Genomic DNA, 27,215 nt, shown 5'->3' on the forward strand with positions numbered 1-27,215 from the left:
CTCAGCACCTGATTGACTGGTCTCCCTGGACTAATGATATGCCTGGTGCAGTTGATGGCCCCTGTCATACCCCTTCCCCTGTGCAATCTTCTCATAGATGTCCATGTCTCTGTGGCTGGTCCATAACTGTGCTTGCACAGCCTCTTCTCTCCTCAGGCCCAAGAGATCCAGTATCTTCTGTTTACTGCAAGCCAGAGCGCTTCTGGAGGATGTAGCCTGCATGGCAGCTGGGCAGTTGCACACAACAAGGGAGAGCTGCTAGGTTTGCTTGCCAAGCTGGACAATCAGAAAAAGGCATGCAAAAAAATTGTGGGGTTTTGAAGGGCAGGGAGACCTTCTGGTCTCCATGACTCCTGGGCCAAGGAGATCACAATTGTGACCAAAGCAGTCAGTATAGGGCATTGTGGGACAGCAGCTGGAGGACTGTGAGGATCCATGTTCGTAATGCTGTGTCTACACTCATGCTGCATTGACCTCAGTACGTCGACCATGGCTCAACACCACATGGGGAGATGGTGTTACTGTGTCGCTGTAAACAGGGTGCTTATATCGATGGAAAACCAATTTAAGTGTAGACACCTTATAATTAGATCTACGCCAGGCAGCTAACATTGACCTAACTTTGTAGTGTAGACCAGGCGCTGGCTGTGGGGAGCAATTTTTCAATGCATGATCAAGGCTGTCTTCACTAGCAATTTACGTCGGTATATCTGTGTCACTCAGGGGTGTGGAAAATCCACAACCCTGAACGACGCAGTTATACTGGCCTGATTACCAGTGTAGACAGTGCTACGTTGACGGGAGGGATTCCTGCTATGTTGGATTATCGATCGGTGTAGTTAGCGTCTTCACTGAAGCACTACCGCTGCACCTTTTTAAGTGTAGACAAGCCTTTAGAGAAATAATCACACACATGAACTGCATTACCCATTCCCACAGTTATGCTCATTACAAGGAACTTAGATGATAGCTGAATTGATCTAAAGGATATAGTTACAAAAGGACATTGCCCCACTTCTTTTATGGATACAATACTATCTACTAAGTACCTACGCCCATTGACATCAATGGAAAGACTTCATTGGGCTTTGGATTGGACCCTAAAGTTAAGCATTTTCAGGTCTACAAATAGAATCTTTTATGGTTTCTGTATTTGTCTGTGCCAATTGCCTCCGCTTTATAAAATCTTGGCCCATAATGATTTCTTCACCTGCTCACGTCTCATTCTCTCACATTTATCAAGCAGTATATCTTCTTATGTGTTCATGTTCCATAGCGTCAAAGCTCTACAGGCTAAAAAGGAAATGAAGAGGTTAAAAAAAAAATTCAGAACTTCACCTTTTTTACATGCGTTTACAAAGAGCAAAGGGAACATTTCCAAAAAGTCACTGTGCCAATTTGTCTTGCTTGGGGGCAAGTGTAAGCATATGTAATTTTAATGCTTTTAATAGGAATAAAAAAATCTGTCTTAAAAATGCCACTGATTGAACAAAATAAGGTTTTTATGCTGAAGTGGTGAAATTCTAGTAACTGCGTAGCCTCTACCTAATACTAATATCTGTTAAAATCATGTTATATCGGCACACATAGATGTAGCAGTTTTGAGTGTTTTACTAATTTGGTTTATAATCTGTCTTTTAAAAAAAAAAGGGGGGGGAGTAATTAAATCCTGTTTTTCATGATCTAGATCAGGGGTTCTCAAACTTCATTGCACCATGATCCCCTTCTGACAACAATTACAACAGGACCCCAGGAGGGAGGACTGAAGCCTGAGCCCGCCCAAGCCCTGCCACCCCGGGAGGGGGATGCAAAGCCGAAGCCCCACCTCCCCAGGCCAGGGGGGCAAAGCCAGCCCTGGCGACCCTGTTAAAATGGGGTTGCGACCCACTTTGAGGTCCTGACCCACAGTTTGAGAACCGCTGATCTAGATTAATATAGAATTGACCTACATTGTCCTTATGCTGTTTACACATTTTGCTTACAGTATAATTGTGGAATAGTAGCTTAAAAATGTGACCAGTCACTTTAGTGTTGTGCCTGGGGGGAAAATGAACAAAATACAGTGGTTACATGCACTGATGGCAACATTATTGCCTCATAATGGCACCAGGTTAATTTGTCTTCTTTCTTGTTAGCTTCATAAAGAATCAATGGTTTGCAGTAACTCAGTTTGATGCAAGAGATTATGATCAAAATCGACAGATCTCTTGATAAAGATGCATTGTAGAAGTGTGGAATGATTTAAATTAAAGCGACTTAAATCATTGATTTTAATCATGATTTAAATCAACAAGCAGGAAACCTTGATTTACATAATCGATTTTAATTGTTTTGCATTTGTACTTTTTAGTGATTTCCCCCCCCCCCCCCGAGAGGTTAATTTTTGTTAATTAAAATTGTTGTTAAATAGTTAATTTAATGGTTGAATAAAACATGTTGATTTGAAACTAAATATAGCCTTTACACTAAATTTTGATATGCTTTTCCTAACCAGGAGGCTATGCTGTATCTATAAACATTTATTTAAGCACTTATGTAGCTTAATTTATATTTATTGATTTTTAATTTTTACATTTTGTGTTAGAAAATAGTGAATGATGCATTTCTTATTTACTAGATGACTTTTTTTACTTGTGATTTTTTTTTTCAAGCTCTATTTGGATGGAAATTCAGATTCAATGACAAATGCACAACAACAGTATTTTAAATTTATTTTTGTTAAATAATACTACTTTCAAACTACTGTATGCACAAGGAAAAGCGTTTATCAAAAGGTTTATCAAAACCTGTTTTGCCATTAAAACTGATTAACAAAGGATGTATTATCTATAGTTAGTGAATTGAACAGATTGTTTCTGGTTTCCATGCCCTATAATATTTTAGAACTAGTAGATCTCATCCTCTCACACCTAGATTTTATTCATAGATTGGAAGAGGGAAAACAAGCTTTCCTGCTTTTTCAGCTCCCAATTGGTTTCTTAACTTTGAATATACTAGCTATTGAACTGAAATGAAGAAAATATTCTCTCTCTACTTGCAAAAGAGGCCACTGCTGTCAAAAGCTGGTTTAGCAAATCAACAAATTCTGGTTTGAGGTGCTTAGCCAGTGACTTCCACCAGTTCAGTGGTCTAACTTTCTTTAAAACTTGGCAACAAACCTGTATTGCTTAATATTTTTTTCTACTTAATTTAAGTTAATAGGTTATAATAAGTTTGACTTAATTTTAACTAGGGCTGTCAAATGATTAAAAATTTAATTGTTAGTAATCAGTTTTTTAATCACACTGTTAAACAGTATTAGAATACCATTTATTAATTTTTTTTTAAAATATTTTCAGGTATAGGCTCTGGGCTTTACCCCTGCTTCTGCCACCTTGGTATTAGGTGTTTATATTAGCAAATGCTGCATGGATTGCTAGTAGTTTGTCTAGCCATTCTATGGCATGTGTGCTGTACCTTCCTTGTAAATCTGTCTCTCCCCTTTGGCTCAGGATTAGTATCCCTTGTGCTGTCTGTACAGCTGATATGTATAGTGAAACTACCTAAATTCTGATGTTCTGGTCTGCAACTCCTTTGAACAAATAGCGCACAAGAACAGAACAGAGCAGCTGGCCTCTGCAGAGTGAAGAGTTCAGCAAGTTTTGCTCTAGATTAATTAAATGCATCTGTTTACCAGTGCTGGAGTGGAGGATGAAATTAGGCCTTGTACACACTAGTCTGTTTTGGAGGCTCTCTCACTGTTTCATTACCACTAGTGTAGCTCCCCTGGTGGTGGGAGCGAGACATAGTAGATAGAACACAGGCATTTTTACCACTACGCCATGTTGGACTCCCTCTGTTCAGGGTTAATCAGCATGGTGGTAGCTATGGTATGGTATGGTCTCTGTTGTTACTACCATTGGTGGTGGTGTGATGGTGGGTAGTGTAGACACAGCTCAGTAGAGGCAACAAGAGAGGGTGATGAGAAGAGACAGGGATAAATAGAAAAAGGAATAATGATACTAGTCTGAGTTACAGGCGTGGTAGGAGAATGGATTCCTTGGCCTGGCCTGTTAATCCAATATGAAACACACAGGGTAGTGTAGAGAGAACTCTTTTTTTGAAGAAAAGAACTGATTATTATAATTGGAAGAAAGTCTGTTCTTGATTTGCTTGTGTACAAGAAGAAATGTTGGTTTAAAGAAGTATATTGGGAGTTACATCTCCTGTTAAGTTTTCCCCGCCCTAAAACTAGTACTTAAATGTGCTTTACTATAGTATTGGTGAGGAGGATTTTGTCTCTTGCCAGAGTTGTTTGGAAATCTTGTTTTGTTGTTGTTGTTTTTCTATATTTTTTCAATGCTTTAGAAATAATTGTTACCTCAAAATTATTGGACTCTAATGAAAAGAAATACAGCACCACTTGGAGCAAGAGAATATTCACAGACCAAAAACCTTTAAGTGAGGGTTAAAATGAACATTATACTTCAGAAAACAAAATGCTCAAAAGTAAAAAAAAATATAAAATCCAAGGGTCAGAGTCTCAGTGTGGAAAGAACAGCCTATGGGAGGAAAAGGGAAGCCAAAATGGCCTTAAGCCCCCTTTGTGCCTTTCAAATTCTCCCTCTAAGGGGCTGTTTTTCTGTCCCATTTAAGTGCCCTTTATGTCACCAAAGCTGTTTAAAGGGAACTTGCACAGGATCTTGCTTTTATTTTCTGTGCAGGTATACCCATATAGATTTATTCATGGGTATCCATACAACTAAAACTTATGCAGGATCTACCCCAAGATTCCTACATCAACCTTAATTCTGCGCCACGTCCCTACTGTAACGTAAACATCCTTTCTACCACTTTCCATGGTATTCTCTCTTAATACTGATCAAACTCTCTCTCTTCCTCCAAAACTCTTAATAAACAGTTGCATTTGGGACTGACATGTGACTCTCTGCTAGAAACTATATCTGGGTGAGAGCTGGTTGGGATGGGGGAGAGGAGGTGAATTTGCAAAAAAAAAAAAAATAAATAAATATATATTTCCCCCCCAAAAAAAATCTCTCAAAATTTCAGACAGCTGTGCCTAGAGTCCTAGGGCCAGATTTTCTTGCATTCCAGCCTCTGTGCACAGCTGTTGTGGCACAAAGGGGTAGGAAAACATCTGGATCGGGCCAGCTGAGACTTGCCGCTGGTGATGGGGCACCCTTAGCTGTTCTAGAACCAGTATATTTGGCTCCTGAACCAACTGTTTCTCCCAACCCCAATATAGGCACGTGTTGTTGTTTGGAGGGGGGTAGGAGGCGGAGGTGCGGTCTGCACTCTGGCTATCTGCAGCCTGCATACGCTTGGTATGCAAATTGGTCCTAAAAATCATGACAACTAATAGGCTCCTGACGCACCACATCTCCTGCAGTGTGCTGAACCAAACTGCACATCAGAAAATCTGGATCTTAGTTTTGAAATGTAGTTCAGAGCCGACATCTCAAAGTCTCCTGTTCCACTCAATTCAGCCTCTGGCTATAGATCAGAGAACAATACACTCCTCATAAAGGCCTCAGATCTGGCTGAATCCTCTTCTGCGCAAATGCAGAGACGTCAATAGTTAGCCTATACTGTGGAAACCATAATCTCCAGAGTGTGTGCATGTGTGGTTTTTTTGTTTTGTTTTGTTTTTTTTTGTTTCCCCCCCCCTAGTATGGCATTCATTTCTGTAGTCTCATCAGCACAGTGCAGCTCCAGCTAGGCTCGTTTACTGAAATATGGATCTGAGTGCAGGATTGGGACCTGATTCTGTTTTAAATGAATGTTTTCAAATAAATATCCCATAAAACTTTCAGGATGTAGCCATCCTAACTGATAACAGAAGTAAAGCATCACTCAAAGAAAGATACTATAACAGCTGAAGCTTCTAAACTGTGTTGTTAATTAGACCATGTTTTTGATGGAACTGTTTAAACTATTAAAACTTACACTTTTAGGGACTGAAATAATTAACTTTCACATTTTTGACAGAAGTGAGAATGGAATTTTGAATTTCCTTCCCATGGTTGAATTGCTCTGAAATGTACCAAGAAAGGGAATCTGCATTTCCTGTGATGAGGAAGCAGTGTGACTACTGAAATGCATTCCTTTCCTTTTCAGTACATATCTTTTATTTAACAAGATCCTGTTGTAAGGAAAAGGTCCTGGGTTTTAGGATGGAGCATATTTTTCAACAGAAGAACACACTGCCCTGATGAATAAAAGAAAGGCAGGTCTTGGAGCAGTTCACTTTGGCAAAAGAGAGACTATGGTACGTGTCTAGGCAGGTAGTTACTTAGATAAAATTCTCCCTTCTACCTCCTTTCACACATCCACACAGCAGTTTACTGTCTACTCACAGAACCATTATTTCAAGCCCTGCATGTGGTTGAAGGGTTAGAAAAAAGAAAGGGAGGGGGAAAAAAGGAAAATCTGTGCTTAATTGACTAGAAAGCAAATAATTTTATTTTGTTTCTGATCTTCATTTATAGCACCAGCAACAAGTGGTGCAGGCTGTGGAACGTGCCAAGCAAGTGACCATGGCAGAACTGAACGCAATCATTGGGGTATGTGGTCTTTCCATTTTAGCTCTAATAGTGTTTGTAATTAGCTCTCTTTCTTTATTTAAAAAATAAAAATTAAAAACTTGCTCCATCAACTGAGCAAAAGTTGTGGACAGCAGTGAAGTTAAGTAGTCCGACTTAATCTGCATAAAAACTGATTGCTACATAAAAACTTTTATGAACCGTGGCCATAAGGTGAATAATGTAACTGTTTTATCCATCCCTCTGGGAATCACCTTTTTTTCTTTTAGTTTTTGTTTGTTTGTTTTTTAAGTAAAACTTAAACTTTTTTTCATTTGCTTAGTGCTGTTCAGTCTGCCTCTGTAACTACCTTATAGGTAGCATTTGATTTGCACTGCTACGGAATTAAGGTTTTTTTCCCCCCCGTCCATGCGCATGATGGCCCAAAATAGTGAGTATCCACTTTGTAGCTCACTTTTTAAAAATAAAAAATCTCTCTCTTCCCCCCCACCCCCCCCACAATCTACAGGTAAATGACAATTCTCAAAGGAATTCTCAAATTCTCCCATTTGCCTGAAAAATACAGGGCCCCTCTTCTGAAAACACTTCTGCCAACAGTATAGCATAGTGTAGAAGTCCTGCAAGGTTTTAGGAGTTTGGGCAGCCATAATGTTTACATCTTATGACTCAAGAGGAAAGGAAAAACAATTAAATATTGGCTGTTCACATTGCATAAAATAAAGGTGAGAAATCATAGCTTAATAGCACATTATTCACATCTATAATTATGCAGCTGGTGCAAGCAGTTGTTTAAGCTATTCTAATGAAGATTCTACAACTGTACTTTCCTTATTCTACCCCCTCCAAAATGCTTTTTCTTTTGTGTATAGATTATACATAAGTCTTTCCTTTTTTTATACAGTGTATCAAATACACTTTGAAATGCTAATTATTCCATTTACTTTCATTAAAATTCAAATTGCTGAGTGAAGATGTGGCTAAGGGTCGCCAAATAATCAATCTGAAGTGAAGATATTGCTTCAATTATGCCTCTGTCTTTTAACAAGGAAATCGGGACTCTCTGATCATTGCTGACGGTAGTGTAGAGCAGTTGTCTGATTGTAGCTTGTTTTTAATAGTCTGTTTCTAACTCTATTTTGTATCCCTCTGACCACAAGAATATACTGGTAGTCAATTAGAAGATATAAATGGAAAAGAGTAACCTTTATTTCCTGTGAAGTGCCCCTTGGAAAGAAGGGGATGAATCAGAGCGAGTCGTGTAGACTCATGAATAACATTTGTTGTATGTCTTTTACTCTCCAGTAGGGAGAGTGGGAGATGAATAATTTCCCAATTAGTTTTCATTACCTAACCAAAATACTGCCTACTATTAACATTCTTTGCATAAAGTAAGTTGCAAAAGATATTTTTAAAGGTAGATGTGTATGTGCTGCATGTCTCTGTGCATTGCATTTTGTGTGTGTGTGCCTGCATGTATACACATACTTTATTTATAAATTTGTTATTTATATAAAGTGTGTGTGTGTGTGTGACTCAAGATTACATTTCTTGAAGAATCTATAATGTTTTCTTTCTACTGGAGAATCAGGTATTAATGTAAAATTTGTGGCATTATTACAGATGTTGCAGATTTTGCTTGTTTAAAGTTTATCCTGCTTTCCATGAACCACTAAAACACACACACTGAATATAAAAAAATAGAGTGGATGCTTATTCAAGAGTTTAGAAAAGAAGATCACCAAAGGACAGAACTAAATTTCCTATTTTGTCCAAGGCTGTCTGATCCTACTTTTTCAGATTGATTGAAATTCTACCTGGCCCAGATTTCATAAAGGCTGTAATTTGTGGCTTGAAGAAAACTCCCCATTTACCTTCTCCACAAAAAATAATTTGTACTTACTGTATTTCTTTTGTACACTCTTTTGATTTTTGGAAAGGTGGGGATATTTTTATGTGGATCTCTCGTAGTTTTTGATAAAACTGCAGTATTACTGACCGAAAAAGTCTTGTTTGTGGTTTAAATTATTGTATCAGGTTACTCCTTTTATATAATCTTTAGGAGATTTATTAGGAAAACTGATTTAATAGGATAGCAAGTTATCAAATCAGCCTAAGTTTTAGTTGTATGGATACCCATGAATAAATCTATATGGGTATACCTGCACAGAAAATAAAAGCAAAATTATAACTGTAGCACTAGAAAAACTCTGGTACACTTAAAATGCATACCAATAAAAAGCAAAGTACATAATTAGAACATACAAGGTCTTTTTAAAAAACTCTAATTATGCTCTGTCTTGTGTTAGTTTGCAGTTTGCTATATCTGCCGGAGTTCCTGTTTGTTGTAACATTGTGATGTTTTTAAAAGGATCCACTACTCAGTGGCTGTTTACAATTTTTTTTTTTAAATAACCTTTTTAATAACCATTTAGTTCTGAGCTGAAGTTGTACTGGATTTAGAGTTTTTAAAATATAATTGTGGATATTCAGTTTCTGTATACTGAGGGCCCTGTATAATGCTTACTGTATACTGAGATCCCAGGGCAAAAGCCCTTTTTGGTTTGAACGCTGGACTGTGGCTTAGGATTTCAGAATTGGATCCTATGAGAGTTAAGGATGGCACAAGAAAAAAATGAATGTGCACAAATTATCTGAGTTTCTCTCTTTGTGCCTCATGTATATATTTTTACATGAATGTATTCGGATTTAATGAAATCTGATGAAGCACCTTTTTAACTTTACAGTATTATTCTATCTTCATTGGTAAATGAACCAAATCACTGATCCATGCAGTTTAAATGCAAAATACTGAAGTGAGCCTGGAACCTGGAGAGACTGCTTGTTCTCTTGACAATAAGCTAGTTGTGTTTAATGGAATGAAACACGGTTATAATGACTTCTTTCACAGGTCATGTTCAGTTTAAAACTGTTGACAGATTGAAACAAGTTAAATTTTTTTTTTAAGAAATGGTGAAGGATTGGGGGAGGACAAAATACCTAGATATCCTAAATATACCAGAGAAATATTTTAAACTTAAATGAATGCAGACTTTTTAACTCATGTTTGCAATAGTCTATATTGTTGATTAGAGATCTTTTTTTTGAGTCAGTTCTCTTGAACAATTTGAACCCTTCCAAGTTCACGCTGTTGGGATAGGAATGTTGTTTCCAGTTGATCTTGTCATGTGCCACTGTATTTTTAAATTAGAAACGGCAAGATCATACTGTTGGAGCAACACACATTGTAGTCTTAAATCAGTAATATGATCTAATTAGGAATGATGTTTTCATTTCCTGTATTATTAAACAGTCCTCTAACTTCCTTAAAATATTTTTTAATCCATTATTCTGTATAATCAGAACATGCTGTGTGAATGTGGTTGCATTTTAATAAAGGGAAAAGGCACTAATGTGTAATCAGAATAATTTTTTTTCTGTTTGGGTTTCTTTAGTATGCATATTTAAAATTGTATATATGTTCAACTGCACTTAGGTAGTAAGACAGAAATGGAGGATACCGTTCATATGCCTGTTTATCATAGAGAGAGAAATGTACCAAAACCCAAAAAAGAACAGGTATGTGATGGTGTTCAAAGAAAAAGCAGTTTAGCACAAGATATGCTGAACCTCCATTTTTAGCAGTGACATTTTAATGATAGGAAGTCTGCAAAATTATTTGCCATCAATTGTGAAGGCAATAACAAGCCTTGGTGGTTTTTCACACTCTCTGTGTTAAGTGCTTTCAGAATGACAGCGTAAACTGTGTTAGAGAACTCCAAGGAAGTAAAACTGATTAAAATGTTCATGCTTGAATGGTGCTGATGGAATAGTTCATTTGGACTTTCTCTACCTCCTGCAGCTCAAGCTGAAATATTAAAATTCAGTGGATTTAAATCTCTCTCCCCTCAGCTCAGGAAAAAAACATTACATTTTAATAGGTTTTAAACTCATAATTCATTGGCTTGGAGCAGCACTATTAAATCTATTTAAATATTACTTGTATTACTAAGGATATGATTTAAATGATTTTCCCTTTACCAATCTATATGTTTGAGTAAAAAAAAAAAAAAAGCTTTGGTTTAATTTGTAAGCATTTTGTTTTACTATGTCAGTTTTATTATCTTCTTTAAAAATAAGATTCTGTTTTTAAAGCAACTGGCAGTTGCTGGAGAGAAGGACCCTTTTATATTGTGACATGTAATTATCAAGCTATAAAGTTCCCTCTTCAGTACACCAGTTGTCAAAATTTCCATTCGTGTTTTAGACTGAAACACTTGTTTGCTTGAGCTCGGAAGCTGCGTGGTTTTTTTTTAATATATGAGTAGTCCATCAGCCAAACCTCTCATACTTTCACAGCAGAAGTGTGGAACAATGCCTCTTAAGAAAACAATATGTCATCTTTTATGCATTCACAGATATGAGGATCTTAGAAAGCGGTGTGGTGTAGATAAGTGCACACAAGTTCTAATAAAAACTTAGCATCAATGCATGCTATTATTCCCTTGGCGCCAGTGGTCCAGAGCTCCTGCTGCTAAATGCTAATGCGTTTTTGCACTGGTGCTTAACATGTAGAGCAATTTCTGACTCCTTGTGCAAAGTCTTCTCTCTGCCTTTCAAACGAGATTACAGTGTAGGTAAGAGTAAGGGCCTGTGGTCTCAACCAGATCCTCAGATGATGTAATCTGGTGTAGCTTTGTTGAAGACTCACTGAGGCTCTGGCCCTGGATCTTTAGAAGGGAAGAGCTAGCTAGTTTTTCCTGCAGATCTAAACATCTAGACATTGTATCTATTTGTGGGAGGGGCAAGCAGAGCTTTTTCTCTGTAATTTGTGGATGTTTTAATTTCAGTTCAGTAAAGTCATCCTTGCCAACTGTGTGCATTCAAAGATGGTCACTTCTGAGAGGAAGGAGGGTGCAGTGTAAATTAGTAAATGCACTGTGACCCGTATGCAACAATGATTTCTCTCTCTGTCTTTTTTTTTTATTGTTTGATCAAAGGCTCTGCCCATATTAAGCAGTGCTTGGAGCTTAAAGGCTGTAAAAACAAATTGGCCACCTGCTGTATACTGTACACAGATTGTTATGGTGGGAAGGCAGAAGAGGAGGTTGGCTCAATGGTGTATCTGTTTTGTGTTGTATTTATTTGCATCTTATGCCCAAGGAAATATTGAAATGCACTGTGTCATATTTAATTACTGTATTCAGTGTTTGTGTATTGAAAGTGCAAGATGGCTTGGATCAAATGGCTTGCAATTTGTGACGGTATCTAGTGCTTTCAAGTGAATTATTTATCCTTTGAGTTTTGATGATTTAACCTGGTGCAGAAGGCTTTAATTGGTAACTTCTTCTGAATTGTTCATCTAAAACAGGGGTCGGCAACGTTCGGCACATCGCTCGCCCGCGTCGCTTCTCGCCGCCCCCATTGGCCCGGGACGGTGAACCGCGGCCAGTGGGGGCCGCGATCGGCCGAACCTGCCGCGTCGGCAGGTAAATAAACTGGCCCGGCCCGCCAGGGTGCTTACCCTGGCGAGCTGCGTGCCGAACGTTGCCGACCCCTGATCTAAAAGCTGGATAGGTTGCAGGTAGGGTTGCCAATCCTCCAGGATTGGCCTGGCGTCTCCAGGAATTAAAGATTAACCCTTTAATTAAAGATTATGTTATGTGACGAAATCACCAGGAATACATCCAACCAAAATTGGCAACCCTAGTCGCAAGTGATGCTGTTCTGGGGGTGGTTGGATTTCTCCCCATACCCACGTGCCAGCTACAGAACCTTATAGCAGTTGAAGCATGATTTAAACAAGTCTCCTCCCCTCCTCAGCACTTGCTGTAATTCAAAAGGGCTGAAAAAATAAGAGAACCTGAGTCCTCTTTGGGGGCTTTTAGGCAGTTAATTTTAATGCAGATATTGTTTGTTTAGTATTTCCTTGCAGGGGTGCTTGAACAATTTGTATAGTGGGGGTGCTGAGAGCCATTGAACCAACCTGTAAACCCTGTATACGATAGAAATCACTTCAAGCCAGGGGGTGTGGCAGCACCCCTAGTTCCAGCACCTGTGTTTCCTTGACAACTGTTCCCGGTATATATATTTTTAAAAGAGCCTTGTTATGTTTGGAACAGAACCTTGCCATTTCTCTGCTCATGCTGGGTGTCCTAATTGTTGAATTATATTGGCCTGTCACCACCAGAGTACCCAGTGACATGCTGCAGTACAGGTTGCAAATCACTTATTACTTCCCACTCACCAATGAGTTGAAGTCAGAGGTCTTACTCATTGCGATTTAAATAAGTGCACATGATGTGATCAGGATCATATTTGATCAGGGGGAAGGCATGGCTTCTGACTCCACGTTTCTCAAGGTCTTCAAAATCCTTGCAGCTAAGCTATGTGACCACCATATCTTTTTGAATTTTAGTCTCTGCAGGTGTGTGAAGCCCTGTGGAGAATTTGCTTCAAGTTCTGTGGCAACAGCATGTGTTACAGACAACCACCTGCAATATTTTCCCTCTAACTGTTTTTTATAAGCTAGCACTTCATGCAAAGAAGAAAAGAGGGAGAAAAAAAATTGCTTATGTGGTCTATAATCTAACACACACACAAGTTGCTGACAAACCAAACCTAGGATTTGTCATTCCACATCAGACCATTGGTCCATCAAGCACAGTATGTTGCCTTCAGCAGTGGCCTATACTGGTGCATCAGAGGGAAAATGGATTCTGTAATACACCTATGTGATTGTGCAGTATGGTATGGGTGGAGATTTCCTAATGATCACATCCTAGAAAATACTCAACTAGAAAAATAAGGATGCAAAAGTACCAGGGGGAAATGCAGTTGTCTTTACATGAGCCTGCCTGGGGAATATGTGAAGTCATTATCAAGAGAGTCATGGTTTCTTTAAAACTAGTGTTCTAAAATAATCTCTAAATACACTACACCCATGATATAGACTTTTTTCCCCAGTCATATTTTGTAGGCTGAAGCACTCAAGAATTAACAGGGCCCTGATCCAACAGAGCACTTACCACGTTTATCTTTAAGCACAAATAGGTCTGTTGACTTTGATGGACTAGTCATGTGCATAAAGTTAAGCATGGGCTAACATGCTGTCCTGGCCTGGGGTCTAAATTATTGGAGAAAGAATAATATAGAAAAGGGAAATATTTAGGGGCATTAGTGTGTGGCAGAAGAAATAAAACAGATGTTGTTTGAAGTTCAAATTGTTTGAAATTATTTTGTTAGTGGATGATGCATTAGTTAAGACCATTCCTTGCATACTGTTTACAATTTTGGAGAGTCTTATTTACTATGTATCTGTGCAGCCCATATCACTATCGTGTTTAAACACCTCCCTAATGTGAATGAATTTATCCTAAAAACCCCATTGTGGAGTAAGGAGGTACTACTTTCTCCATTTTAAAGATGTGGAAACTGAGGCACAGCGATTAAGTGGGTCACCCAGGATCTCTCTCTGTCTGACAGAGCTGTAAATTTAACCCATCTCTTCTTAGTCCAAGTCAAGTGCTTTAGCAACAGGACCTTTCTCTTTACCCAAGCTGCTGTAAGCAGAAACTGCCCTAGAGGGCAACAAAAATTATTCTGGATTTCGGTTATTTGAATAATGGTGACGAGAGTAGATAGACTGGAGTGCTGAAATTTTAGAAATAAAAGGGCGTAGGTCCTAATTAGAGCCCTGTGTGAAGAGCTGGGAGTGCATCCACTTATGTCAGTACTGAATTGTGGTCTGTGGGTCCAATCCTTCTCTCCCTGAGATCAATAGGAATTTTTTAATTGGCCTAAATATGAGCAGAAGTGTAACACAAGTGGAGGTCTCCTGAGGAACAGAATATATTGAAAAGAATGGATTGATGCCAGGAAGTTGCCTACTAACAAATTTCTATCCCAAGTAAAAGGTGTGCTGAAGTTGAAGGTGTGTGTGTGTGTGTGTGTGTGTCTGTCTGTCTGTCTGTCTATAAAAATAGGCATATAATATAAACATTTAAATACTTAAAAATGTTGCACAGTATAAGAATTAGTCACTGTAGATATTAAAAATAGCCATCAAGCAATTTTACGCCTAGCAGTTAAAAACCAGGAGGATGAAGAATCATTCTAGATGTAAAAGCAAGATAAACAAATACAAACCTATTTGTTTTTAATGTTGGGCCTTGTGTTCTTGTGTAACTCAGGCTAACTCAGTGTGGCTCTTTGTCCTCCTCTAGTGGCTAGCCCTCATAGATGTTTGAGTATATTGTTGACTCAATGCTAATGGCTCAAGCAATACAAGCTCACTTTTTAGATCTAAAGGCCCCAAGTTCAAACCTGTAGGTGATGAGGGGCATTGCTAAACTCTTCTTCTAGCCCCTAAAGGTTCTGTATTATGTGACTCATGAATCTCATGTGGCATTCCTTCAAATTTCCATAGATCAGTGGTTCCATACTTTTTTCATACCATGAACCCATTTTACAACAGAAGTTTTAGGACCGCCTATTTTGTAGTTTTATGGACCTCCTCCCATCCACCCATAAAGAAAGGGGTGTGGTTGCAAACATCCCTCTCTCTCTCCCCACCAGACCTTTCTGCAGCCTCTAAGTTATAAGTGCATGACACAAACGCTCCACAGTTTCTTAGGGGACAGGCATTGTGCAAGGAAACACACACACGAGGTATGGAGATTAAATCCATTTCCCTCAATGTGTGGATAAGGTGTGGATAGAACATCTAGCTGAAATAGGTGTTGTTACTTCTGTGCACCCCATGTGTGGGCAGTTGTTGCCACTGAATGTGTGTAATTGTAGTCCCATTGTTGCCATTCCTAGCCCTTGCCAGACCACCCTCATCCTTCTGTTCTCCAGGCTGATCTGTGCATAGGTATTGTAGGTCCCAGTTGCGGTTCTGCTGCATTTGGAGACTTCTGCCTTTTCTGTTGTGACAGGTGAATTTCATCCATGAAGAATAAAAGTTCCCTTTTATTAGTTGACAGTGGTGACATTTTAAAAAAAGGGCTTATGTGGAATAATTTTATGCAAGAATTTCTGCCCTTTATCCAGAAGGTGATTCCAAATAGTGTTGTTCTCTTCTCTTCCCTACCATTCAGGCCCTAGTTTACACTAGAAAATTAGGTCGGCATCACAGGTGCTGACTTTCCCAGGGGGTGCTCAACCTCTGCTCAGCCCCAAACCCCCTGCCCTGCCCCACTCCACCCCTTCCCCCAATGCCCCACCCTGCCTCTTCCTGCTCAGTTCCGCCCCTCCCCCAAGCGTGTCCCTTCCCCCGCTGCTCCCCCTTCCTCCCAGCACCTCTGGCACACCGCAGAACAGCTGATCCACAGTGAGCAGGAGGCATTGGGAGGGTGGGGGAGGAGTTGATTGGCAGGGCCGCTGGTGGTGGGAGGCACTGGGGCAGGGCATGGGAGGGAGAAGAGCTTGGCTGCCACTGGGTGCTAAGTACCCGCTAACTTTTTTTGGGGGGTGCTCCAGGGCTGGTGTCGGCGCCTATGGTCACCATATTGACGTTGCACAGGGGTGGGAAAAATCCACATTTTTGAGTGGTGTAGTTAAACTGGTCTACATCCCCATATAGTCAGCACCAGGTTGATGGGAGAATTCTTCCATCAATCTAGCTACGGCCTCTCAGGGAGGTGGGATTACCTATGCCAACGGGAGAATGCCTCCCATCAGCGTAGGTAGTATCTACACTGAAGCACTCCAGCAGCATGGTTGCAGTGGCACAACTGTGCCGCTGCAGCATTTAAAGTATAGACAAGCCCTTAGTTATAATTCAAAAATGTGTGGGTGGGAATGTGTGATTAAAATAATATCCTGAATTCCAAATGCTCTGCAAAAATGTGCACACTGATTTTTGCAAGTGACTAAACGTGTTCTTTTATAAAGGGTTTGCTGCATTTCTTTGGCTGAATCTTCCTTGTTTGTTTTTTGTTTTGTTTGTTTTCCTTTTATAGCCCTAAGCTATGTTGTTGATTAAGAAATCTCTGTACAAAATGGATAAATGGTGATACATAGTATCTGTACTCAAGATCAAGAATGGAAATGTACTCATACTTTGTCTTTCATCCCACTTGGTGTTTCTGGGTTTCTTTCTAGGCCATTCAAAGAATCCTGGAGGCACTTGGATAATATGTGCTTCCAACAGTTTCTTCAGTATTTTGTATATATAGTTATTTTACATAGCCTACTTCATATTATGACAGTCACAAGCTCCTTCTACCCTCCCCCCCCACCCCAGTCATCCAAGCCTGGTTCCCTTTCCTTCCTTCACATTGTCCAGTGTTCTAGGATTTAAATCCATGGCTGTGAATAAATAAGAAATTTGCTATTGGTTTTTTTTCTGTGGTCTTTATTCCCTGTGTCTCCTTTTTTGCCTCTTTTACTTTCTCTTCCCAGTCTTTCCCTACTACAGGCATTCATTGAAAGCACTCTTGTTCCTCTTTGTGGTCAGAAATGAAATCCATCAGCTTTTTCCAGTAAATTAGCTCTGTGTGAGAGAAGGAACTGTTCTGAGAGCTCACCTGTGTCTGATACCCTTCCTTCCACTCCCCATACCAAGCATTCCAATTTTCAAAGTGATGGCTCTCTGTGTAGTGAGACTTTGAAGAAATCAGGCCATCTTCTGTGTTACGTGCATTCTGCTACCTCAGTTACAGCAAACCAGTTTTGTATATTGCATGCATTTGGCAATATTTTTCATCTTAATGGAGGGGCTCTTGCATGGATCTCTTTTGCAGCTGATTTTACCATGTCTTTTCTTACTGTTAGATTATTCATTAGGTTATCAGAAAAATCTGTGGGGGGGTTTTGTGTGGCATTACCTCAGAAGGGAGACCTGTGTGACTGTTGGAGGAAGTATACAACTAGTGATAATTGTGGCAGGTGATATTAAGAGGTCTGTGCATGTCATGTTAGACACAAGATTTCCAAGACAGTGTTTTTCTTAACACACCCAGAGTCGTGGGTGCCAAAGTACTCTAATCTCTTATTTAATTGCTTTACTTGCTGATCTTTGAACCAGATATTGATATTAACTACTTCCCCCTCCATGGTTTTTGTCCTTTTCTTTTTCCTTCATTTCCCTTTCACCTGCTTCAGTTTCTTGTAGCTGTTTTATATGTGATGGTATCTTAATTATGATTTGACCTGAGCAATGATTTAATCTATGAAATCTAATAAGAATATTTTTTCTGGATACTTCCTTGATGTCGTCTCCCCCCCCTCCCCCCACTCTGTTGAAAGTAGTGTGTGTGTGTGTGTGCGCACTCAGAGTATATAGATATAAAGTAGGTCTTTGAGAGATTCATTTGTTCACATCAAAAATGTCTCCGGGTTAGAGGAGGATGTTTGGGTTGTTTGGATAATAGCAGTGAGTTTTCAGGGCCTATAAAGGGAAAAGCGGTAGATTACTCTGACACAGAGCTGCTTGGAAAGAATCCAGTAGAAACTTGAATCCTTTCCAGGAAAATAGGCTTTGATTGTGCTGACTAGAACAAGAGAACATTAGAAGCTAATTTGTTAGTGGGTTTATTATCACATTTTACTATAAATTTGATTTTTTTTTTTAAGATGGTGGGGGAAGGGAGTTAAGCTTAGCATCAATGTTTAGAATCTCCTTGGTAGATATCAGTGATATTCAGTCTCCAGATAGAGAAACTTCTTGTAAAATACTTTAAACTATCCATTTAGAAGAGACAAGAGTAGTTTCACAATTGTAAACAAGGATGTCAATGTAGAGTATCTGTAAGAAAAATCTTAGAGAGAATCTCTTAAAATACTGATTAATAACAAACAGATGTTATCTTTTATTTGATATGTTTTTTCAAACGTTTGATCTCCGTTTCAAATACCAAGATTGTTTCAACAAGCATTTTGCTTAATGTATTTTTAAAAATATTATTTGCATTTTTGGGTTACCTCTCACTTGATTCCTCTCCACCTTTGTAATGTTATATCTTGAACAGCACTTGATGAAATAACAAATACATGCAGCAGTATTCTATTCTGTACTTCTCGGCCAGTTTTAGATTAAAAAAAGCTTCTTCAATCGAGTTAATTGTTATGATTTAAGCACCCAAAATTATTCTGGGCAGTTGACAGTACAAATAGAAAGACGTATGTCCTGCCTTAGAGTTTACACTCTTATGCCCTAATCCTGCAGACACTTACATACATGCTTAACTTTATGTATGTGGATAATCCCATTGTAGTCCACAGGACTAGGTGTGTGTAAAGCAAACCACATGTACAAGTGTTTCAAAGTTATTTAATTAGGGGGTAACAAATAAAAAGGAAGGGGGTAAAGGGAGCAAAAGAATTACAACAATAAAATCACCTGGGCATTCAGTTTAGGCATGTACACATCTAGCTCTTTCAGTTAAAAGTTGTTCCTCATTAACGTCCTGTCCTTTTTAATTTTACTTCAGATGAAGAGTATGCTATTTAATGTTGTGTTGCATGTTGTTGTACAGTTCTCTCACAGGAGGGGGGGGGGGGAAGCCATACAATTTTGGAACATAGATGAATCACGATTTCAGAGTTAGTGGTTTTCAGTTAAAATAAATTCCAACTTCACAAAACTGTCAGCATGGAGCCAGATTTTCTGATCTTCTGTCTTCAGTTGTGTGACAAAAAGTAAATTTAAACCTGCTGGAGCTTTCTCCTGGAGAATTCTCTCTGCATAGAAGAATGTCCAACAGCCCTATGCCAGCTGCCCTACCCAACCCCACCCCAGCGTGAGTGAGAGGAGGGGGAGCGCTGGGTGGGAAGGGCATCCATTACATCTGATCCCCTGCTGACTTACAGTGCTTGCACCAGGGGTTGAGGCTAGAGTAGGCCCTATGCTGCTCTAGTTTCCACTGGGGTCAAGAGGTTTGCGACCAATGAGTCCAGTTGGGCACAGTGGAGAATTGGTGCCAGTATGTGTATTATTGTCTGAGTATAGTTATAAATTCCAAAGATCACAAAATGGCAGTTAAAGATGCACAGGGAGCTTCTAACTCTTACCCCTTGTGCATATACTTTACCACACAGCCTTTAATTTTATGATCATACTACTTTTTCTTCAGGACCCCTGCCTCCTTTAGTACCCAGTACTCAGAGCCCTTCCTCCTTCTGTGTGCATGAGTACAACTCATAACCTCTTAAACCTGCAGTTCCACTCCAATGGGATCCTGAGACATTATTCCATGGATAATTTCCACTCAGTTTATAAAGTACACACATTCAGTATCCATGGGAGTTCTATAGTTTTAATCATTTAATACAATCCAGTGTATGCCCTCAAACTGTTTTCTTTAAACCACTGCAACTTGGCCAAATCAAATCTAACTTTCCCTTGGCCAGTGGAAGGCACCTTTGGGACTAAGGGGCTATGACCCTGGAGAATTTCAAGTTTCTAGCCCCTTCTGCTGAGGTGCATGAGCTGTTCTAAGAAAGATTGCAAATGGGTTATTTTTTTCCCCTAGCAGAAAAGCGGCCATTTTGTCCTCCCGCTCCTTTGCTTGAAAACAGCTCAACTGTTTTTAATTAAACTGGCAGAGAAAACAAATCACTTCTTGACCAAGAGCAAGTGAGCCAAATTTCATCTGAGAAGGTACAGCTTTGAGAAAGTTAGAAGCCACTGAGGATGAGCCTTTGTAAAGGAAACATGTAGACAACCTCTACCAGAGGTGTCATTATGCATATTGCTTATAACATCTAATTTAGTTATAGAAAATGCTAATGCTGTTTGCTGCATCAGTGATACGGAGCATGGTACCACTATAATACTGATGAAAGCAGATGCTCACTTTAGAAATGTCAGTGGAAAAATAGATGGAATTGTGGGGGGGGAGGAATGATAGTCTCCAAGCTCTATCTACAAATCAAGGTATATCCACCAGACACACAATACATTGTAGATTTTTGCAGTACTGTACTTCATGAGTGTCCTATTTCTTGTGTAATTTGATCCCCTGGGGAATAGTTAATGTTGACATTATTTTCTGTCAGTGTTAACATCCCATTGAGGACAGAGGCTTCTGACTCCTCTGCATTATCATTTGAGGCTTTCTGCAGACCCAGGCAGACAGTGCTGCATCAGTTTATGCGCAGTTCTCAGTTTGTCGGCTTTCTTCCCAATGCTCTTTTATTTAAAAAAAAAAAAAAAAACTTTGATGCTGGAGTACTAGGTGTCATTCTCCTAAATAAATAATACCATCTTGCTGAGTAGCTACAAAGCAGCCACATTCAACCCCTGCAGCTAAACAATGCATCGTTGTCGTCTTAAATTCTGAGCAATAAAGCATTTTTCCCTAAGAGCATTAAACAAACACACACATTTGATGCTTTCCACAAGTAGTGGAACCTTACTAGAATGATATTGGCTGATGAGCAGGGATAGGGCTCGCTACTCCTTCCCTTTTCCCAGGAGAATTCTGCTTCTTTTGTTTTATTGATAAAGGTGGGGTAGGGTAGGATTGGCTCTACCCATCTTGATTTCAAAACCAGTGTTACGTTTCAAAAACTATGAAAGGTGTCTGTGTTTTAAGAGTAGCGTCTTTAGAAAATGCAAACACTTACAGGTAATGTTTCAGACAAACTATTCATCATTTTTTATATTGGTTATACTATTTTAAACCAAACACACTCTTGATTCAGGTTTAAAGCCAGGGAGGGAGGGAGAACTAATGAACAGTCCATAAACACCTTGATCTGTTAAAATCAGGAGACAGTGTGGTGGGTTGGGGGGTAAATTTTCTATTAAATCAAAGATTTTTTAAAAAAGCAGGACCGGATATCTCACAATAAGGAATTTGATTTGATTTACCATTAGTTAGTCGTGAGAAGTGGCAACTCTAAAAGTAAAAGCAAATTTTAAAGCTAATCTAGTAACTGTATGAACAAAAATTTGGTTGACTGACTATTATTGGGTAAGTTTTGAGCTGAGCAGATCCCTGATGGGATATAGTTAACGTAACATGTTTTTTTTTTTTTCTTTTCCTTTCCTTTTTTTCTCTTCCCATTCAATAGCTACAACAAACCATCTACCCCACAATGGTTAGTAAAGCACAGAGCTTGATGCAGCCTTGGCTGAGGTCAAGCACTCCAATTCTAACCTCTCAAGGGTTTTCTCTGTGTTGCCAGTGTACTGGTAAAAATGACTTTAAACTCTTGTCAGCGCAGTTACTGGTGCATGCATCACAGTCCCACTCAAATAAACCTGTCACAACACAGAGTCAGCAGCTAGAGAAGAGTACAAGGGCAGGCCTCTAGCTTTTCATTCGAGCATCACTAAACGTGCACAGAGTGCCCAATTATTTCAGCATTATTGAGCAAGCCTACAGGAGGACCCAAGCCTTGCTACATTAGATTTTCTTTAGTAATTTGCTGAAGTACCGCTGAGGACACTTAAAGGGCTTAAAACGGTGGCTGCAACCAGTTTCCTTTTCTGGATTGTTAATTCAGGTTTTCTCTTTCAAATTAACTCTCACTGCATGCTGTGCAGTAGCGCTGGGAGAACTGTTTAACACTAATTTTCTCAATTTTCAGCTTTTTCCCCTGCTATAACTGCTTGTATAGTTATTCACATATGTTTTGATTAGACATGTATGTGGTGTGTCTCTTCCTGTAAGAAAAAAATCCATGACTTCTGTCAGAGGAAATCGAGTTTAACTAGAACTGGCAAATCTGTTTACTTGATTCTCAATAATTTTTTTTTCTTGGTTAATTCAACCTCCAATCTAAATGAGATTTAAAGTCAGTATTATGCCCAAATATGTGGTCATTTTTGAAAACACAAAATGTGTGTGTTTATTGACATATATCTATACATATCAATAGGTTAAACCCCCTTTCTCAGAACAAGTTCAATATCGGTGTTTAATTTCTCACAGCAGCAACAACTCCAGGCCCAGCATTTATCACATGGACATGGTCTCCCAGTTCCTCTCACTCCACACCCTTCAGGCTTGCAGCCTCCAGCCATCCCACCAATTGGCAGCAGTGCTGGCCTCCTAGCCCTATCCAGCGCGCTGGGCGGACAGTCCCACCTACCAATTAAAGATGAAAAGAAGCATCATGAAAATGATCATCAAAGAGGTAGGAGCTGCTAGATGAGCAGAAGGCTTAGCTCGTCGGTGCTTTTTGCTTGTCTCTTCTCTAAGAAAACAGTTTTCACAAGAACTCCCATATAATTGCTCCAGTATTTATTACCTAATTGAGACAGTAAGAAAATGTGTTCAAATGGTGGAAATCAGGGTTTATTAATCTGGTTGTACAATATTAATAATTAACTGACAGAAAAGTTAACATCTGTGCAATTTATTATTTAAGACATCATGATTTTTTTTCTTCCAAGTATGATAAATGTGTAATTTTATGTAAACTAACTAGTACTTTTCTCTTTGTATTTTCCCCCTGCCACCGCCTCCTCTTCCTGCTTGTGTTGCTGCTGTTCTGTATGCAGACAGAGACTCCATAAAGGTAGGACTCTATTTCATAGGTGGAAGGAGCAACTTAAAAGAACTGTGCGGTACATTTTATTGCAGTTTGAACTAGAAATGTACAAAATGTCATGAATTGAAACTGGATTGTGACGTTTGTACTGATGAGCAGAATCTCACGTAGATACAGTATTTCATTAAGAAAGCATCTACGGTATTTCATTAAGAAAGTATCTAATAATATACACGTCTAGGATTGCAGGATGATTTATTAGCCAATGAGTTTAATTATCCCATCTTTTCTCATTGGCTGAATCTTCAGAATTGCATCCTGTTCCTACATTTGGAAGAGCAGAGCAGTTCTTATGTCCCACTTGAGAGCAAAGGGGCGGGGGGGGGGGGGGGGGAATGGGCTAGCAGGTGGTATTAACTATTTGGAGACTGCAGACCTATACTCTGAATATATTCAAAATATAAACTTGTCTGCAAATGTGGAAAGAAATAAACTGTACAAGGTGTGGAAATAAAATTTTGTTTTTACCTCCTAACCACTTGGGTTATCCCTGTTAGAAATGGTTTATTCTTTAGCCTTATCTGAAGTGGTATAGGAGACCTATATTTTTTCAAGCCCATGAAAGATGACCATCACATTAACCCACCTTACACTCCTCCCCTTTTCTCTACGTCCCCTAAATAATTTCTTGACCCTGAATTAATCTCTATAGGTAGATAGCATGAGTGTTTGCATGGCCATATAAATCCTAATCTTTATAAAGGAACACATGACATGTACAGAGTGACTTGCATAGTTATGAATGTACTAGTCTATTTTTTTTGTTTGTATAAGCACATATACCAGGATGCTCATCCATACCTGGAGCACAATCAAATTGTGTGTGTGAATTTCCTGAATTTTCAAATCCGGGTTTAAAAAATGTACCCGTCTTCTACTAGGCATAAGAATAAGCCTAAACAGGCACTATCAAGTATGAAATGGGGGCAGGGGAATGTATTTCTGGCCATGCCTCCCAAAGGAATAAAACGTTTGTGTACATTTAACAGTTGTAACAAATTTTCAGTCAACTTTCTAATAATTTTTATAAAAAAAATATGTAATTTACTACTAGGGCTGGTCAAATAGCAGAAAAATATTAATTGAATAAATCTGACATAGGTGTGTGGTAATATTGCCAAGCCTAATAGCCAGACGACCATATTTACTGCCCAGGTGGTTACAAAATATTGGTTGTAAGGTCAATCACATTGTCCAGGGGAATGACGCAGGTCATAACTCACTGTCATCACCTCTTATTCCACTTGACAAAAAGCTTCTGGGGAAGGGTAAGGTGTCACGATTCTTACCTGAGTTCTCTGCTCTGGAGTTTTGTCTGTCATATTATCTTCTGGCTAGTAGGTCTCTGATCAATTTTAATCCTTCCTCCCCAAGCTCTTCCCTGGCTACTCTCGGTTCCCCCTTCTCACCTCCAAGTTCCTTGGATGTGATGATGAAAGGGGGTGTTTCTTTGGTCTTGCTGCTGCAGGTCGGGTGTGTCTTCTATTCTACTCTTTCCCCAGCCTGCCTTAACTGCCACTGACAACTTTGCCAAGTCACAGCACAATGAAATTGATCTGATTGTCAGTTTTATTGTTGGCCACAAGGGGGTCTGAATATCATCCATGAACTGTCGGTTTTCACTGTGAGCAGCAGAGGCACTGCAGCTGTCTGTCTGCAGACTTGCAAAGACACCACTGCATTAGTTTTTCTGTCTATTTAACTTCTCTACCACAAGGGTTAGAAACAGAATTTTTGTTATTAAACGAAAGCTTAGGTGGTACAGGAGTTAATAACACTGCATCTCCTACTCACCCTGGACAAATAGTTCAGTGATTTTTTTTTTTTTAAGCTCTGATTAAAAATATATAAGTAAATCTGTACACATTAGACTAAAATTACCCAGATATTCTCCTCCATCTGTATCATCTAATTAATCTGAAGCCATAATAAAACTTCACTGTTTTCTCATTGAGTTATGTATGAACATTTTTTCAAAATGCACATACATACACAAAACTGAATGAAGTTCTATTAACATATATAATACACTAATCACTATACTAAAATAGTATAGTGCTAATAGTACAGAATTAATCTTGCTTCCCTATTCTCCCCCCTCATCCATCCAAAAAAAAAAAAAAAAAAAAGAGGTGGGGGCTATACACTATATTTTGTATTCATGCTGGAAAGGTAGATCTTCATTTTGTTTTGCAATTATGTGACGTGATTCAATGAATGAACATACATACAGCTAGAGAGACTGAGAGAAAGGTGTGACTATTTTGTACTGATTTATTATGGAATGATGGCTATAAATAGATGTTTGTCTTGTATAGTGTTCAAATTATGAGTTGGACTGTGTCCGCTTTTAGGGCTTGCTGCCAGCTTTGCAAGGTGAAATAGTTTGCTAATTTCCTTAAATGTTTTCAGTGATGCCCAGAGTAGCAGTTAGTCGCTTGTTCTATTGATCTGTCCTCCCTTAAGTGGCTCCTGGTTAAGAGAGGCTTTTATGATTGTCTGCTGTGTGACTTGAGATGGTTTTTATCAGCCAGAACGTGCCAGTTGCCAGCAGCTGGAGTCTGTGTGCTTGTATGAAATAATTTATTCATGCAGGATAATGCTCCTTAACATTTAACAGGTAATGAACGTGACATAAATTTCTTTCTTGCTTTTAATTTTTCCCTTTCCTCTTCTAATGTGCAAACAGGCAGCTCTGGTACTCTAAATAATAAGTAATTTTTGGCCATCTGTCAAAAGGAAATTTCAATACAAATTTAAATTAATGGTGCCTGAAATTTTTTATAGCTCCTCTAAAAGCCTCTAATGTGCAGAAAATCCTGAATCTGCTGGTAGTAATTAGTGTAGCATGTAATGAGGATATGGGCAACATTATACAGCCCCAGTGTAACGTTTTGATATGGTAGCAAAATTTTGATTTATACAAGGTTGTGTGGCTGGGTTTAATTGTGAGAGACACTTTAAAGTGTTTTCTTGACGATATAGATTATTAAGCAGGGCAGATCTTAGAATAGCTCATAAAATATAAATTTAGGCTTTACTGTAAGATTCAGGTAATTAGGGTACTTTTTACCTATTGGTATAAAGAAGGAAGAAAGGAATTCGGTCGTATGCTTCTCTCTCCCCCCTTTTTAAAAAAAAAAAAAAAAAAAAAATTCTGTTCCACCAATTCCTGACCTGTCAACCAGTTGTCTTCATTGAACTTGCCCTCCATAATTACACTGGCCTTTACTATACATTTAATTCTGACCGGGGACGAAGGTAACAGTTGATTCACTAACACTGGAGAATTTAAATTTGAATCCATACAGAGGGAGGATCCACTGTATGAAATTACTCCTTACAGGCAAGAAGGAGGGTGTGGGTCATGGGAGGGGAAGAGAAGGGATAGGTAATACTTACACACAAGATTTTACAGACTCTTCGGGGAATGTGGTAAAAAAACCCTCATTCATGTCCTTGCTGAACATTAAAGCCAAAATCAATGGTTGGAACTGTGAAGTAAGGCAGGCTGACATCAAAAGCCAGTTCTTGAGGCAGTGGTGCAAACAAGAAAGGCACAATCATATTCCAATTTATATCACCCTTCTAAATGGAACATTTTCTCCCTGATAAACCAAACCAGACTTGGATCCTTCCGGACTCATCTCTGGGGTAAGCAGATGACTTCTGAAACTAATTAGGAACCTTCTAGAAAACATGAGATTGTCCAGCATCAACACAATAGGGTCCAGGGAGGAAGAAAACTTTTGGAGCATTCTGATTTTTTTGTTTGATTTAGTCTTCAGAATCCTTTACAAAGTTAAAGTATGGAAAAACTCATTACTCAGTAAAATGGGTCATGGGAACTCTGTGTACAGATACAAAGCCAGCAGGACAAACAAAAGGGAGAGGTGAATCACAAGGGCATGTCTAGAAGTGCTGATGTCTCAAGGACTGTGATGGAGCATAGACCTTTCTTTTTAAATTTAAATTTACCTTTTACAAAATATTCTGATTCCTTCTCGCAAGCATTAAAACTCAATGGGGGTTGTTTTTAAAGGCTATTCCTAAGCACTTTGCAATGGAAAAACTTGATTCTTGCTGGCAAATTGTTCCAGGATTTTTCCATGTCTATAAAAATTGCTCAAATAGGACACCTGCCTCTTCTCCTAATTTCCCCCCACC

The 27,215-nt window shown here is 39.0% G+C and overlaps 1 protein-coding gene across 1 annotated transcript in view; it reads left to right on the top strand.

The window, feature by feature from the left end:
* The window catches only part of LOC135880559 (transducin-like enhancer protein 4), a 118,764-nt gene that overhangs the window by 40,171 nt on the left and 51,378 nt on the right, over positions 1-27,215 (top strand). The window contains exons 6-8 of the mRNA XM_065406887.1: positions 6,489-6,563; positions 22,427-22,631; positions 22,999-23,015. Coding sequence (XP_065262959.1) covers positions 6,489-6,563; positions 22,427-22,631; positions 22,999-23,015 — 297 coding nt within the window. The remainder of the gene's footprint in view (positions 1-6,488; positions 6,564-22,426; positions 22,632-22,998; positions 23,016-27,215) is intronic.

Source organism: Emys orbicularis, chromosome 6 (genome assembly GCF_028017835.1).
Source record: "Emys orbicularis isolate rEmyOrb1 chromosome 6, rEmyOrb1.hap1, whole genome shotgun sequence".
In the NCBI taxonomy this organism is placed as follows: Eukaryota; Metazoa; Chordata; order Testudines; family Emydidae; genus Emys; species Emys orbicularis.